The 13,421-nt window shown below is 43.6% G+C and overlaps 2 protein-coding genes and 1 pseudogene across 3 annotated transcripts; 2 read left to right on the top strand and 1 right to left on the bottom strand.

Moving 5' to 3' along the window:
- Positions 1–451: 451 nt before the first annotated feature.
- LOC125224585 (CDT1 - peroxisome biogenesis protein pseudogene) lies at positions 452–6,586 on the top strand (annotated as a pseudogene). The gene is made up of 10 exons (NR_176033.1): positions 452–1,253; positions 1,464–1,583; positions 1,686–1,867; positions 1,945–2,053; positions 2,198–2,258; positions 2,932–5,375; positions 5,475–5,600; positions 5,906–6,005; positions 6,181–6,232; positions 6,383–6,586. The product of NR_176033.1 is annotated as a CDT1 - peroxisome biogenesis protein pseudogene (transcript).
- Positions 6,587–8,267: 1,681 nt separating this feature from the next.
- LOC4325342 (18.0 kDa class II heat shock protein-like) lies at positions 8,268–9,100 on the top strand. The gene has a single exon (NM_001406238.1). It carries the CDS (start codon positions 8,351–8,353, stop codon positions 8,849–8,851), a length of 501 nt encoding a protein of 166 aa, NP_001393167.1. The 5' UTR covers positions 8,268–8,350; the 3' UTR covers positions 8,852–9,100.
- A 976-nt stretch (positions 9,101–10,076) lies between these two features.
- On the bottom strand, positions 10,077–13,421 carry LOC4325340 (polynucleotide 5'-hydroxyl-kinase NOL9). The gene is made up of 9 exons (XM_015755602.3): positions 13,192–13,421; positions 12,991–13,088; positions 12,833–12,866; positions 12,361–12,512; positions 12,090–12,270; positions 11,254–11,434; positions 10,999–11,107; positions 10,690–10,817; positions 10,077–10,383 (listed from the first exon to the last, which is right to left on the bottom strand). The coding sequence occupies exons 1-9, from the start codon at positions 13,371–13,373 to the stop codon at positions 10,309–10,311; spliced, it is 1,140 nt and encodes a 379-aa protein (XP_015611088.1). The 5' UTR covers positions 13,374–13,421; the 3' UTR covers positions 10,077–10,308.

The following is a 13,421-nucleotide window of genomic DNA, read 5'->3' as shown; positions in this document are numbered from 1 at the left end:
ACTATCTATATTCCTATACATTTAAATGATGAAAAAAACTTCCAGCTCCACAAGAGCAGCGCGCGAAGCGCGCTCTCGCCCCTAGTCTAAAGTATTAAAAGTGACCCCCGGCTGCTCGCTCCTCAGCGTTTTGCGCTGGCGTGGACGCGGCCGGGGCGCGACACGTCAGCGCGCGCTGGAAGGAGTAGGGATTTCGCGAGAGCTCCTGCCTCCGCGTCATCGCTGGCCATTTTGCAAAAAAGCCCTTCATTTACTTGATAATTTGTTACAGGTCCCTATCCCTTAGTTTTAACGTTATGCGTTCTTACTTACAGGACCTCTGTAAACAAAAATATTCTATACGAAGAAGAGAAAAATCGGAAAATCGTACCGCGCTCTGAAAAGTATAAGATGAGGGGCGTTTTCGTAAAATAGAAAAAACCCTAACCCCCTTCCCCAAACCCTAGCCGCCACCATTCGTCTTCCTCCTCTCCTCCTCTCGCTCCGCTCTCTCTCCTGCCCAAGCAATGGCCGCCCCCCTCATTCTCTTCTTCCTGCAGGTGACGACCTCCTCCTCGCACTCTCTGCTGCCGTGCTAGCCGCCGCCCGGCACGCGGGCCACTGCCGTCGCCATACTCTCGCTCCCTCCGCCGCATACGCCAACGAGGAGGCCGGGACCGCCGGATCCGGTGACTCCGGCCTCCTCGCCGGCAGATCCGGCCCCTCTGAGGCGAGGGGGAGCCGGCAGCCGCCCCTCTCTCCCTCTCCCTCTCCCTCTCCCTCTCCATCCTCTTCATTTCCGGATCGGTGGACGCCGGCGATTAGGCGGCTTAGGGCTCATGGTAACAAAAAGGGAATACATGTAATGCACTTGGTAACAGTCGCCGCCGCCGCCATCGAAGAGGGCCAAGACGGCGGCCGGTATCGCCACCCCACAGAAGATGGGGAAGGCGGCGGCTGCGTTGGCCGACCAGTTCTTGACGCCGGAGAAGCCGACGCGGAAGGTTGCAGCGGCGGCAGGGCACATCTGGACGCCGGATAGGCCGGAGCAGCCGTCGGCGGCGGTGCGGAAGGCGCATGGCAGCAGCGGCGGCGTGGTGTTCTCTGTCAAGGGGGGTCCGGCGGGCGGCGCTCGAGCTGCGGCAGTGGTCGGAGAGGGGGGCGGCGTCGCTGGCGCCAGATGAGGACGAGCTCGAGGCCGTGGAACGGCAGCTCGATGTTGGTCCCACATCCGTCCGGAGCCCCGTCAAGCGCAAGGCCAAGCTGCCGGAGAGGTAAAGGTCCAGGCTCCACCATTTGGATCTGGTTCAATTGAATTCTGCAATTTTTCTTAGTTTCAGACAATTATTCTGATACCTAATTGCAGATCTCGCTCCTTTAGTGAATATAGTCTCCATACCCACCATTAAATTTGATCTATTGAGATGCTAATTTTTACTGCTGCTAACTTTCAGTTGGTGTTTGTGGGTGGTTTACTTGGTCAGCTACGAGATGCTCTGCGAGTTCTTCAATTGCTTCGAGAGTTCCACCCAGTTGCTTCGTATGAAGGGATCCAAGGCATCCTTCCCCAACATTTGTGCTACCACCCAGCATTTGTCTGAACGGTATGACCTATACTCAGACAATGGTTGGTTGTGTTGAATTGTTGTAATTCAGACAAATGTTGTATTGTGGCTTATGACTTGATGTGTATATAAATATCCTAGATGGTGTAGAAAGCTTGACTGGAGTATTTGTATTTGCTGCAACAAGGTTAGCTCTCAAAGCATAAGAAGATGTAGTTGGTGCAGCATGCCAAACAATTTTAAATGGACTGCAATGACCAGTCGCAAATCGTCAAGAAATAGTTAGCATGGAATGAAATGCTATGAAGACTGAATTTTTACTGGTGAGAATAAGATTGGAACTAAAATAGCTTGTTTGTTTTCCTTTATTTTTTAATGGTTTCTTCTTCCTTATGTGCAGTAAGCCACAATCAATTGATGTTGCACTCTTGTGGCCTGGAAGATTTGTCTTATGTGATTTTCCTGGATGGCATGAGTGTTTGGAAATTCTGGAGGTTCACTCTAGAGAGGTGAGCTCTCATTTGCCATTTTGTCTTCTGTTGATATTTTTAATCACGGGTTTTGCCAGCTGTGAACTCCTTAGATTATTGGTGTCTTAACAACCTCATTGTTGGTGATGTATTTTCATTTTTAATATCTTCTGTTGGTCTCAGGTTTCATTGGCAAGTGATGCCAGTCTGGAAGACGTTGCTTCTTTGACTGAAAGATTTACAGGTGCGGATCCATCACTTGCCAGTCTTGTCCATATGCCAGTAGTTTTCTCTAAAAACCAGTTACTACAGTATGTTTACTCATGTATAGCATTATAGGATACCTATTGGTTCTGTTAAGCTTACGTTCAGAAATGACTATGCTACATGCAACTTCCATTTAAAAAACAATACATGCTCAGTTATTACCAACTGACAAAAATCTGAGATGATAAAAAAAACTGAGATGCATGGTCAGTTATTCACGGTGTTACATATGAATGAGGATAGCTAGATGCTATTGTTTCTCTTTGCTATCAGACCCACTGACCTATTCAACTGCTTGATATATATCTACTTTGATTCAAACATATCAGTTTCAAAGTTCACTTTTTTATCTAACACTTGATCTGGCTGTTTATGGGCAGAAATATATTTGGCAATATGCTGTAATTTATATTTTGCCAATATGAATTATTGTCAGACATTTTGTTGGATTGTACATGTCATGGTTGCTGATACAAAATGATAATCATGTCTTGGCATTCTTCAACAATTCCTAGATTGCCTTGCCTTTTCTTCCTGTCCACTGTCTCACCTTACACTCAAGATTTATTTATTTTTAGATTGTTAAAAGTCAAGGAGCTTTACCATTCACTTACTTACTATGATTGATTTGTTTCCTTGCTTATTTTCAGTTTTACCTGGTTGGTTTACAATTCATCAGTACGCACTGTGAGACAACCTCTGAAGAATTTGAAGGACAGGTAAAACTAGAAACATTTTTTAGTTGTTTTTTCTTTAAATATTTGTCGATATATGCACTAATTGGATGTTTCCTCAGTGGGCCACTCACTACGTACAATGGTGATGCTTTGCCTCATTTATGCTTAGTGGTACATTATGTCAATCTGTTTTGTGCATAGCGAGGGAGTGGAAGTAAGCTTACCAACCAACATTTCCCTCCTCCTAGGCTTAACCTACCTCAAAGACTAGGTTTGCCCATTGGTGCAAGCTGACCACCACTGCTAGGACATAATACGGTTTGCTTAGTTACTCTATCTCTTACCTTCCCTGTTTTTGCACATATGGTAAAATTTCTTGCAGTTCCTATACAATCCGCATGTTTATCCCTGCTCACGTATACCAATGATGCATGTTTATTCATGTATACATGGAAGTTATAGATTGGTGCAAGTGATTCAATTAAGTTGCTTTTCTGTTTGTTGATTTATGAGATAGAACTCCAGCATTGTTCATCAATTGATATGTTTATCAGGCATCAATTAATATGTTTCAATTGGTAGCTTAAACCGGAGAAGACTCCAGCTAGATCATAGGCTTATGATTCCTCAGACTAACCATTGTTCAATTTCATATTTCTACTACTGTAAAAGCAAACGCTAAATTTAATCATGTTTATTAGATTAGATAAAACATGTTAATGTATGCGCAAGAGGTTCAGAACAGCACTAGCACATTCCCTTCTATCCAACGTTCACCCCTAGTCATATAAAATCCTATAAACCTCACGTCGGTACTGTTCACTATTCATTCGCCCACGCGGCCACGTCGCCCCAACAATCAGCACCGTCCGATCTCCTGCCCAGCCACGCGCTTGCATCGTATCGGGCCAGGCCGATTGAGCCCACCACCCAGTCACTCACGACAGGAAGAGGAGGACCAGCCACGAACCTGCCGATTCCCCATTCTCTCGAGTCTTGACCGCGTCGTCACCTACGACGCCGCCGCCGTTCCCCTTTTGTCTCGAGCTCGGCCACGCAGCTCCCGTTGCTCGCCGTCGTCGCTTCCCGGCGAGGCCATCCACGGCCGCCGTCGCTTCTCCCCGGAGACCACCACCGTCTTTCCACCCCCGCGCGGCACCCCGTCTCACCCTCTCCCTCTAGGGTTTTCTCGGCCTCGAATCGCTCTGTAAGCCCCTCGGCGACTTCTCTGGTTGTTTTGCTTGGATCTCCAGCTCACGGGAGCGCTGCTTTGATTGAATCGCCCCCAGTGCGTCCCTCCTCACACCACGGCACCTTCGCCTGCAGTGCACAAGGCCGACCTGCTCAGGCGCGCTACCCAGGCGACCATGCCTATGCCCCTGTGCTTGTATTATCTCCACCAAGGAGGCCGTTGCATCCCAGATCTCCCTATCGGCCAGGCTCGGGAGGATGCTACATCGAGCCATGACGGCTGCAATACTTCTAGGCCTTGAAAAGAGGATTTGGACCACCGGTGGTTCTGACCAAGATTTAGCGGTATGTGTTTTTCTATATGTTTTCTTCCGTGTAGTGTCTATTCCCTTTCCCCTGTTCTGATGATTACTTGCTCAAGCTGTTTGATTATTGTCAGTGGCGAAGCCACCGTAGGGGCCAGGGAGGGCCAACACCCCCCTAACCTCTATGTGACCTCCCCTCCCCTCTCTTCTCCCAAGGATGATTAGCACTTATAATCTAGCTATTAATTATATCATTAGTTGCAGATGAGACTAACTATATAGGACAGGACAACTGCCTAGCTATATATATATAGGACTTATGAAATGACTTAGCTAAATGATTTATCATTTTAGAAGTGATTGCAAGACTCCAATTAATGAAACAAACTGTTCAATCATCCATATATTAAAAATATTACTGAATTTTAAATTGGCAAATCATGATATATGGGTTCTTGTTCTCTCTTGTAGCTAATCGCTATAATATGTATGATATCGAGTTACCGATCATACATCAACGCTACAAAATCACTGTTCACTAAACCTTAAGTGAGTTGCCATGTCTCGTAGATGGCACCCTCCATCTCTAAATCTTGGCTTCGCCACTGATTATTGTTGCAGCAGTTACACCTATTAGACATGCATTCAGTTGATGAGCATTGACCACCCAACCAAGGTACCAATCAGTTTTCGTCCAAAACATATGTTTATTCTCATTCATCGATCTGCGATGCCAAATCTATGCTTCGATCTTTTAATTTGCTACAGCTTTCCCTGCTTCTCTAATCAGTAGCATTACAGATTTGTCTCTGTGAGACTGTGACTGCTTATTGTACTTTCAGATTGCTTTACAGTGCATGCACAAGTTGTTGCCTATTTTAATACCAACCAACCAATATATAGCTGTTCCCAACAAACATGGTAAAAATATTATCTCTGAAATTCTTTGCTTCTATACATTCTCATGCATACGATATCTGATCGATGTCCATCCTTCTTTTGCATGGTTTTCATTTTCAGAACATTTCAGCTTTCAGTATATGATCTTCAGGAATGAATTGACCGTTATCTGGCTTGCAACCGTTCCATGGTGCAAATCAATCAGTTTGGATATGGAACACGCATTGTACGGGTTGCTGCTTATAGGTTGTTTGGATATCCCTTAATGGATCAAACTAGATTGTCATATTTGTTTATATACAGGTGCTATTTGGAATTAAGTGCAGTGGTTGTACGGGTTAATTCAAAGTTGATCCCTGCTTATATCGGGCAATTATATTGATAATATGTTATTACAAATTTTATTGATTTTCAGTTTAAGTTAATATTGTTTACGACTGTATGTATTGTTTTTTCCTTAGCAAGAAATTAATTCTTCCCCTGGCCTGTTGGCTTCTGATACATGTGATTTACCATTCTTATTTGCAAGTGATTTTTGTCTCTCTTTACAGATAAAAATGTCACACATCATTATGTGAAACTGGACCATCTCCAGATGCATTAGTGATCAACCTACAAGTTGCTTTCATCTTTTAGGGACGGAGGTAGCAAGTGAGAAGTGTGACATAACATATAAAATAGAGTTGTTTTTTTCCTAGCAGTTCATTACCACCATTTTCTGAGTTATATCTATGCAATACGTAACACAAAAAAGTCTCGCGCTGTTTTGGCATGTACTGAACATTCACTTCTAAATGATTTTTGTTTTTTCTTTTGTTTTCTACAGGTTCAACGAAGGTACCTGCATTGCTCTAACTTCTTAGGTGGCAAAGAAAGAGGTTGGTTTACGTTAATATGATATGTTTTCATCTTGCGTCACCACAGATATGCCCATGGTCTTACTCCCTTGGATTACAAACTTACAGTTTTAGCAAATCAGTCTATTGGTAACATTAGAATACATTTGGTTTTGTTTTGTATCTTATTAGGGGTTGTCTGTGATTCTGCCCAGCCACTTTGGTTTGGAAGAAAGAAATTGGTGACTGAATCAATGAAGCTGCTAGTGGCAACGTTGCCTGTATAGAAGGTTTGGTCTATCTTACTTTTGGCTATCAAATTGTACCATGTGCTCATATACCTATGATTGATTTAAGCTGACATCAATAAAAGTTACACCAATAAATATCTTCATATACCAATATTTTCCATAGTATCTATTCATACACCATGTAATCAATTCAATATTCCATCACCTGAAATTGAGATTAATGTGATAGATTTCTTTTAATGTTTGAGTAATTGTTGTGATAGATATTTTTATTGATGTTTGCTTTTTGGCGTCCGCGGCAACGCCGCGGGATCCCTGCTAGTTCTAGATAAATCCATAGGACGCACCGCTTGAAAGAAAAGGTAAAGGTCGAAGTGCTATCGGTGCACGCACGGGCTGGCATCTAGCTAGGCACTCACGCATGCTCAGGCCTTGCCAGCGGCTAATCACAGTATCACACGTGCAGGAGCAGGCATACGAAGAAGAAAAGAGTTAAAAAAGAAAGAAACACAAATAGTTTTGTGAAATTATTAGGAGTATGATATCACGTACATTGAATGGAAGCAAGTATATCTTACTACATCGATATCACGTATGTCTATAAAATACTCCTAAAAAATAGAAAAATTAATTGATAGAAATAATATAAACGATTCGATCAAACATTATAAGCCTCATATTTTTTCTTAAAATCATTTTCCACTAATACTATAAATTTTGTGGATTTATTTGCAAAACTTTCAGGTTTTATAAATTCGCTGCAATTTTAAGAATAAAACTATTAGATTGTTTTTTCTCCCTAATCCTCATGTATTAGAATATAAGCATTTTTAGAGTTCGACACAGTTATTAAGGCCGTGTTTAGTTCCACCCACATTCCCAACTTTTCATCACATCACATCGAAAACTTTTCTACACACATAAACTACCAATTTTTTCTCCAAACTACCAAATTTCTTTCAACTTCCCAACTTCTCCACCACCTAAACACACCCTAAGAAAGTTGGTATGATTAAATGGGGGAGTATTGTGATTGGAGAAGAAGTGAAGGTAGGTAGAAAAATTAAATAGTGAAGGGTTATGATTGGTTGAGAAGAGAATGTTGGTGGAGAAGTTGTTATATTTTGGGACAAATTATAAATGCTATAAGTTGTTATATTTTTGGGACGGAGGAAGTAGCATATATAAAATCATTTGTCAGAGTGAAACAACACATCCAAATTAATGACAAATATAAATTACTAATCTACTTTGATCCATCTCATCATTTTTAAAGAAAATACTAAAATCCATTAAAAGATCATTTTGGAAAATTAAACTTTTATTGAAAATAAACTAACTCATGTAAAATTATACCGTTTTCCTGTTACATGTACAGGATATAAATTAACAGCGCGCCTTTTGGCGCGCTGATTTTCTAGTCGAAAAGTTAAACCGGGGTATAAGTGTAGCACCTTCGCTCCACTCAAAGAAAATGTAAGCCGAAGACTTGAGAAGCTTCCAGAATCCAGAGATCGCAGCAGAAAAGGAGCGAACAAGGCAAACCTCTCAAAGGAAAAAAGAAAAATAATAAAGGAGGAAACCTGTCAAACACCACCCTATGACAAGTGGGTCCCACTCGAACCAACCGTACGGCCCCCCCACCCAAACCCGCTCCCCCCTCGCTCCGAAAATATCCACCTCTCTAGATCTTTCTCGTCGCAAACGCCCTTCCGCCCCCGCCTCGCCGCGCCCATTCCACCACCTTTCCGAACCTTCCACTCCCTTCCAGACTCCACCCCCACGTCACCCCTATTTAAACCCCTCCTCCCACCGAGCAATCAAGCGACAAGATCGAGAAGCCACAAACCCCAGCGCGATCCGAGGTAGAAGAAGAAGAAGAAGAAGAAGAAGAAGAGGCGATCGAGAGATGGAGAGCGCCATGTTCGGGCTGGAGACGCCGCTGATGACGGCGCTGCAGCACCTGCTCGACATCCCCGACGGCGAGGGCGGCGCCGCCGGGAAGCAGGGCGCGACCGGTGGCCCGACGCGTGCGTACGTGCGCGACGCCCGCGCCATGGCGGCGACCCCCGCCGACGTGAAGGATCTGCCCGGGGCGTACGCGTTCGTGGTGGACATGCCTGGGCTCAAGTCCTCCGACATCAAGGTGCAGGTGGAGGAGGAGAGGCTGCTGGTGATCAGCGGGGAGCGGCGGCGCGGCGGCGGGGAGGAGGAGAAGGAGGAGTCGTGCAAGTACCTGCGGATGGAGCGGCGGATGGGCAAGTTCATGCGCAAGTTCGTGCTCCCCGACAACGCCGACGTCGACAAGATCTCCGCCGTGTGCCAGGACGGCGTGCTCACCGTCACCGTCGAGAAGCTCCCGCCGCCGGAGCCCAAGAAGCCCAAGACCATCGAGGTCAAGGTCGCGTGATGAGATTCCGCATCTCTCTGCATCTGCGTCGCTGCGTGGATCAAAGAATCGAAGCTTGAGTTGAGTGAGTTGTGACTAGTAGTATGAGTAGAGTGTTCATCTTTATCGTTTGCTACGTGAGAATGTGAGGACATGGTGGTCTGTATGCCGTATGCGATGTGATGATGATGGATGGTTTGATGTTTGGTAATGGAAATGGGGATGTTCTGCTGCTTATCTGAATAAATATACTCTGCATCTTTTGAAATCTCTTGTCTCGCCTGCAAATTATGCGTTGTTCGTTTAATCCCTTCAAATTTCCCTTAAATCCTCGTTCTAAGCCGAGTTCCGAGTTTTTGGGCCGAGAGATTAAACGAACAGGCAAGTTATTCTGTATTTTTGGATCTGCGTTTGTGGATATGCAAATGTTCTTGAGTGAGCTGGGGTGGAGCGGGCAGTAGACTAGTAGTACGTGTGAGATCGTTTTGCCATGGTCTGTATGCATAAGCAGTGTGATTGTTCCTTTGATGTTTGGTACCGAAGATGCAGATGTCCTGTTGGTCTAAATACCTTTTGGCACTATCAAATTTTGATAATTTTGTTAAGGCAACCGAACCAAATACTACCTCCGTTCCAAAATAAGTGCAGCCGTGGATATCCGTGCCCAACGTTTAACAGTCCGTCTTATTTGAAAAAATTGTGAAAAATTTGAAAATATTTAGTCACACATAAAGTACTATTCATGTTTTATCATCTAATAGCAATAAAAATACTAATCATAAAAAAATTTTAAAAAATTTTCAAATAAGACGAACGGTCAAACGTTGAACATGAATAGTACAAAACTACACTTATTTTGGGACGGAGGGAGTAAGAACTATGGGCTGGTTTGGTTTGAGGTCTAAATACGGCTTACCAATATTTGTCAATTTCAATAGTATTTATTGTCTATTTAGTTTGAAGCCAAATCTTAACATGCCTAAGAAAATAGGCCTTTTCTTAGGCCATTTCAATAGTTAACTTATTTTAACTTCAATCCAAACACAACATTGCCTTCCCAAAATTAGTCATGCCACAACTTGCTAAATTTTGGCATTGCCAAAAATTGAAAAGGTCAATTTAGATCTCAAACCAACCCAACCCTATGTGAACATTTGATAAGGCTACACCTACACATTCCAACACTACGAAATTTTGGTAATCTAACATGCGCCAATATTTGACATTACTAAATTTTGACGGTCAATTTTTGCAGAGGACAAGAAAAGGTCAAAATTTTGATTTTCCGATGTCTCCAACGAATTGCAGATAATGATATATCATCGTTTCCACCAGCAAGGGCTACAAACAAGCATGGCAGTACTGCACAGGTTACAAGTCTCCATCTGTGGGTCAGAACTGCTCTGCTCTGTTCTGAACAGGTTCAGGATCATCTCCCCGAACGGTGGTGGCAAAGGAGAAGGGCGTTCGACGTCAACTCAGGTGTTTATGTCCCTCTCCGAAATCCTGTGCAGCACATTCGTTGGCATGTATGGTGAGACGCATCCTCGGACCTGCGCAGGCAAATTAATTAGTAATGGGGAAGCAAATTTGCTTCTCTCTCGTTACAAACATGAGGCGTTTCAGATGCAGCAGAACAAAGTTAGGGCCAAGGAGAAAATTGAGTATCAAGCAACATTTCCAAATGCGACTACACATGTACTCCATTCCAAAATGTAAGCATTTCTGGCTATGCATCTGGACAAGCTTATATATTGGAACCAAGGGTTGTCCTACTGAATCTCTGTGCATGGATACTACGGATGGATTCTACACTCGTTAAACCAAGCAGGGGACATGGAAGAAAACGGAAATGTCACCTGCAGAAGAGACTTTGGGATCTCAATGAGTCCCTGAAGCAAGAGATCAACTCTTTGAAGATGCTCTAGAGGAACAGGAGTTATTACATATAAAATGCCTCTTTGCACATCGATGCCTCTGATAATACCTGGATAAGAAAGTTCAGACAAGTGACCAAGTTCAATATAAGGGCTGGATGCCATTGTCGTAATAATTTGCAATATCTACACTAATTGATCATGGGTGTAATGAAACATGACTAGGTTGCTGAAAAATCATAGAATATGCATAGTAATGAGAATATGCATGTGAGAAGAGCGAGGAAGTACCAAGACCAGCACACCAAGGGATTGAACGGCCTGCCTCGATCGTGCCACAGCTAATGGCCAAACCAACTATGGTAGCATTTAGACTATGCCATACCTCACTAGGAGGTACCTGAACAGGGACAAAATAATAAGCGTGAGTGGATTCTTGTTACCATTCAGGGCATACAAAGACCTAGATTTGAGATCTCACATACATAATTCCAACCTCAGCTTATAATTCGAAAGAAAAAAAAAAGAATTGTGGAGCCAAAAGACCTGGCAATGAAGATGTATAACCATAACATCTGAAATTGATACTTCATAGGGTGGAAGTGAAGTTAGGCCATAGGCAAGCTCCTTATTTGTTGTCAGTGATATGTCACTTGGAAAACATTGCTTGAAGTACTCTATAAGCCGGCGCTCACGCATTCCATAAGAATCTTTCTGGATTAACAACCTAGTAAATACATAAACAACATTAGTACTTGCCAATTGCCATGCATTAAAGCAGTTGCTGCTACTATGTGTAGAATACATGACTGCAAGTATTAATTCGACAATTGCAGCAGGTGTGGTACTTGAAACGGGTACATCAGAGTAGTGTGAAATTAGAGCACTGCAGGAAAAGAACGTTCATTGCTATTTTTGCACCAAGCAAATAGCATATAATTTAGTTAATAGCTTCAGATGATTTGAAATGCACTATCATAATTACCAACGTATGCACATTTTAACAAAAAGAACTTGAAGCATTCTTTCATTATCAATTCAGGTAGATGGATCCCTAATCTCTTATTGCATGGAGAAGAGATTAATAGGCAGAAAAGAGGCGCTAATTGTGGTACTATTTTTCCCCATTCCACACAGAAGAGAACTCGTAGATTCCTGAATGCTTTGGATGATAATTTCATTACTGTTTGCAAATTCAAGTTTCAGTAGCAATCAAGTCATACAAGACACACAGTTTATGCTCTAACCTACAAGCATACAATGGATAAAAATATTCATCAAAGTATTAAGGAGGCTATTTCACTGTGCTTCAACTAATCGATTGGAAATATCTTTTGACATCAACTTGAACTTCAAACTGAGACAAATGAAATGTTACTCACGATCTATTCAAAGCATCATGAAATGGAGCATCAATATTGATCATGTTTGGTCCTGTTTGCCCACAATCTAACCAAAACATTCCATCAGGGAGATTCTTGCTCTGCGCAGAGATGCGTATCTGAACAACAATTGTGGGGCAGATATACCTTAGCATCTCTACCAGCATATCAAAACCAGCACCTATGTAAAACAAATAAAGGAGGGCCTAGTGAACAAACTAAAAAAAAACGTGTGGCATCCTGTCATAAAAGACCAATTCATAATATATACCTTTCACCCATCCAGGAGTGTTGACAATTAAAGGTAGAGGTTCACTGGCACCAGATCGATATTTTTCAACAAAATAGTCATACAAATGAAATAGACAATTCAGATATGTTTCTGGATCTCGCTTTGAAGAAATATCACCGAAGAAGCAACACCTGGTGGATTTTTTTTAAAGAAAAGAAACACTGGCGTTAGGTAAAAAGTTGTCTGAACATAATAGTTTCGAAATACCCAAGGAAGAACTTTACATCCACAGTCTAAAAAACTGCCTAGCAAGGAAAATAGCAAATGGTTTCACTAAGTAACTTCTTGAACTTATTGCAGCATTGAATAGGAATAATAATGTTGTTCGGCTCAAAACAAGAACACAATAAGGGAAGATTACTAAACCGAAGCAATCAAGCGGTATGACCACTCCGCAAGGAACAGCAAACTTCGCAATTCATACAGTCACAAAAGGGGGAAAATCACGCACCTTTCACACTCACGCAGAGTTGGGTTGAGCAAATCTGCACAAAAGCCAACAACACGTCTGTGAGAAACTCAAACCACCCAATTAACCAATCACTCAAGAGAAACATCTCCAGTTTAACACTCAAATCCCCGCACACAGATGCCATCTCATCTCGTCACCTGTGAGAGCTTCGTCGACGACGTGGAACGAGAGGCATCCCGGCGGCGAGAACTCCGGCTGCCCGACATCCGTGTCCAGATACCCCACCCTCCCATACCTACAAACACTCACCGGAGCGGAGCACCACTCCAAGTCAGCGAACAAAGCTCCTCGCCGACGAAGCAGAGCTAGGGCTTTGGGGGGTAGAGTGGGGTTTTTACCTGGGGAGCAGCGAGTTGAGGAGGAGGCGGGAGAAGGTGGACTTGCCGGCGTTCTTGGGCCCGCAGACGACGACGACCGGTGGCGCGGGCTCGGAGGAGGCGGCGGCGGCGGTGGCGGTAGCCGCCGCCCATTCCGGCGGGACGACCACCTCGGCGCGCGCCGACGGCGAGGCTCCAGCCATGGCTCCTCTCTCGCGAGCGAAGCAGGCGACGGTGGCGGCGAGAGAGAC

This window comes from Oryza sativa, chromosome 1 (assembly GCF_034140825.1).
Source record: "Oryza sativa Japonica Group chromosome 1, ASM3414082v1".
NCBI lineage: Eukaryota > Viridiplantae > Streptophyta > Magnoliopsida > Poales > Poaceae > Oryza > Oryza sativa.
This window is presented reverse-complemented; position numbering and strand designations above follow the sequence as displayed.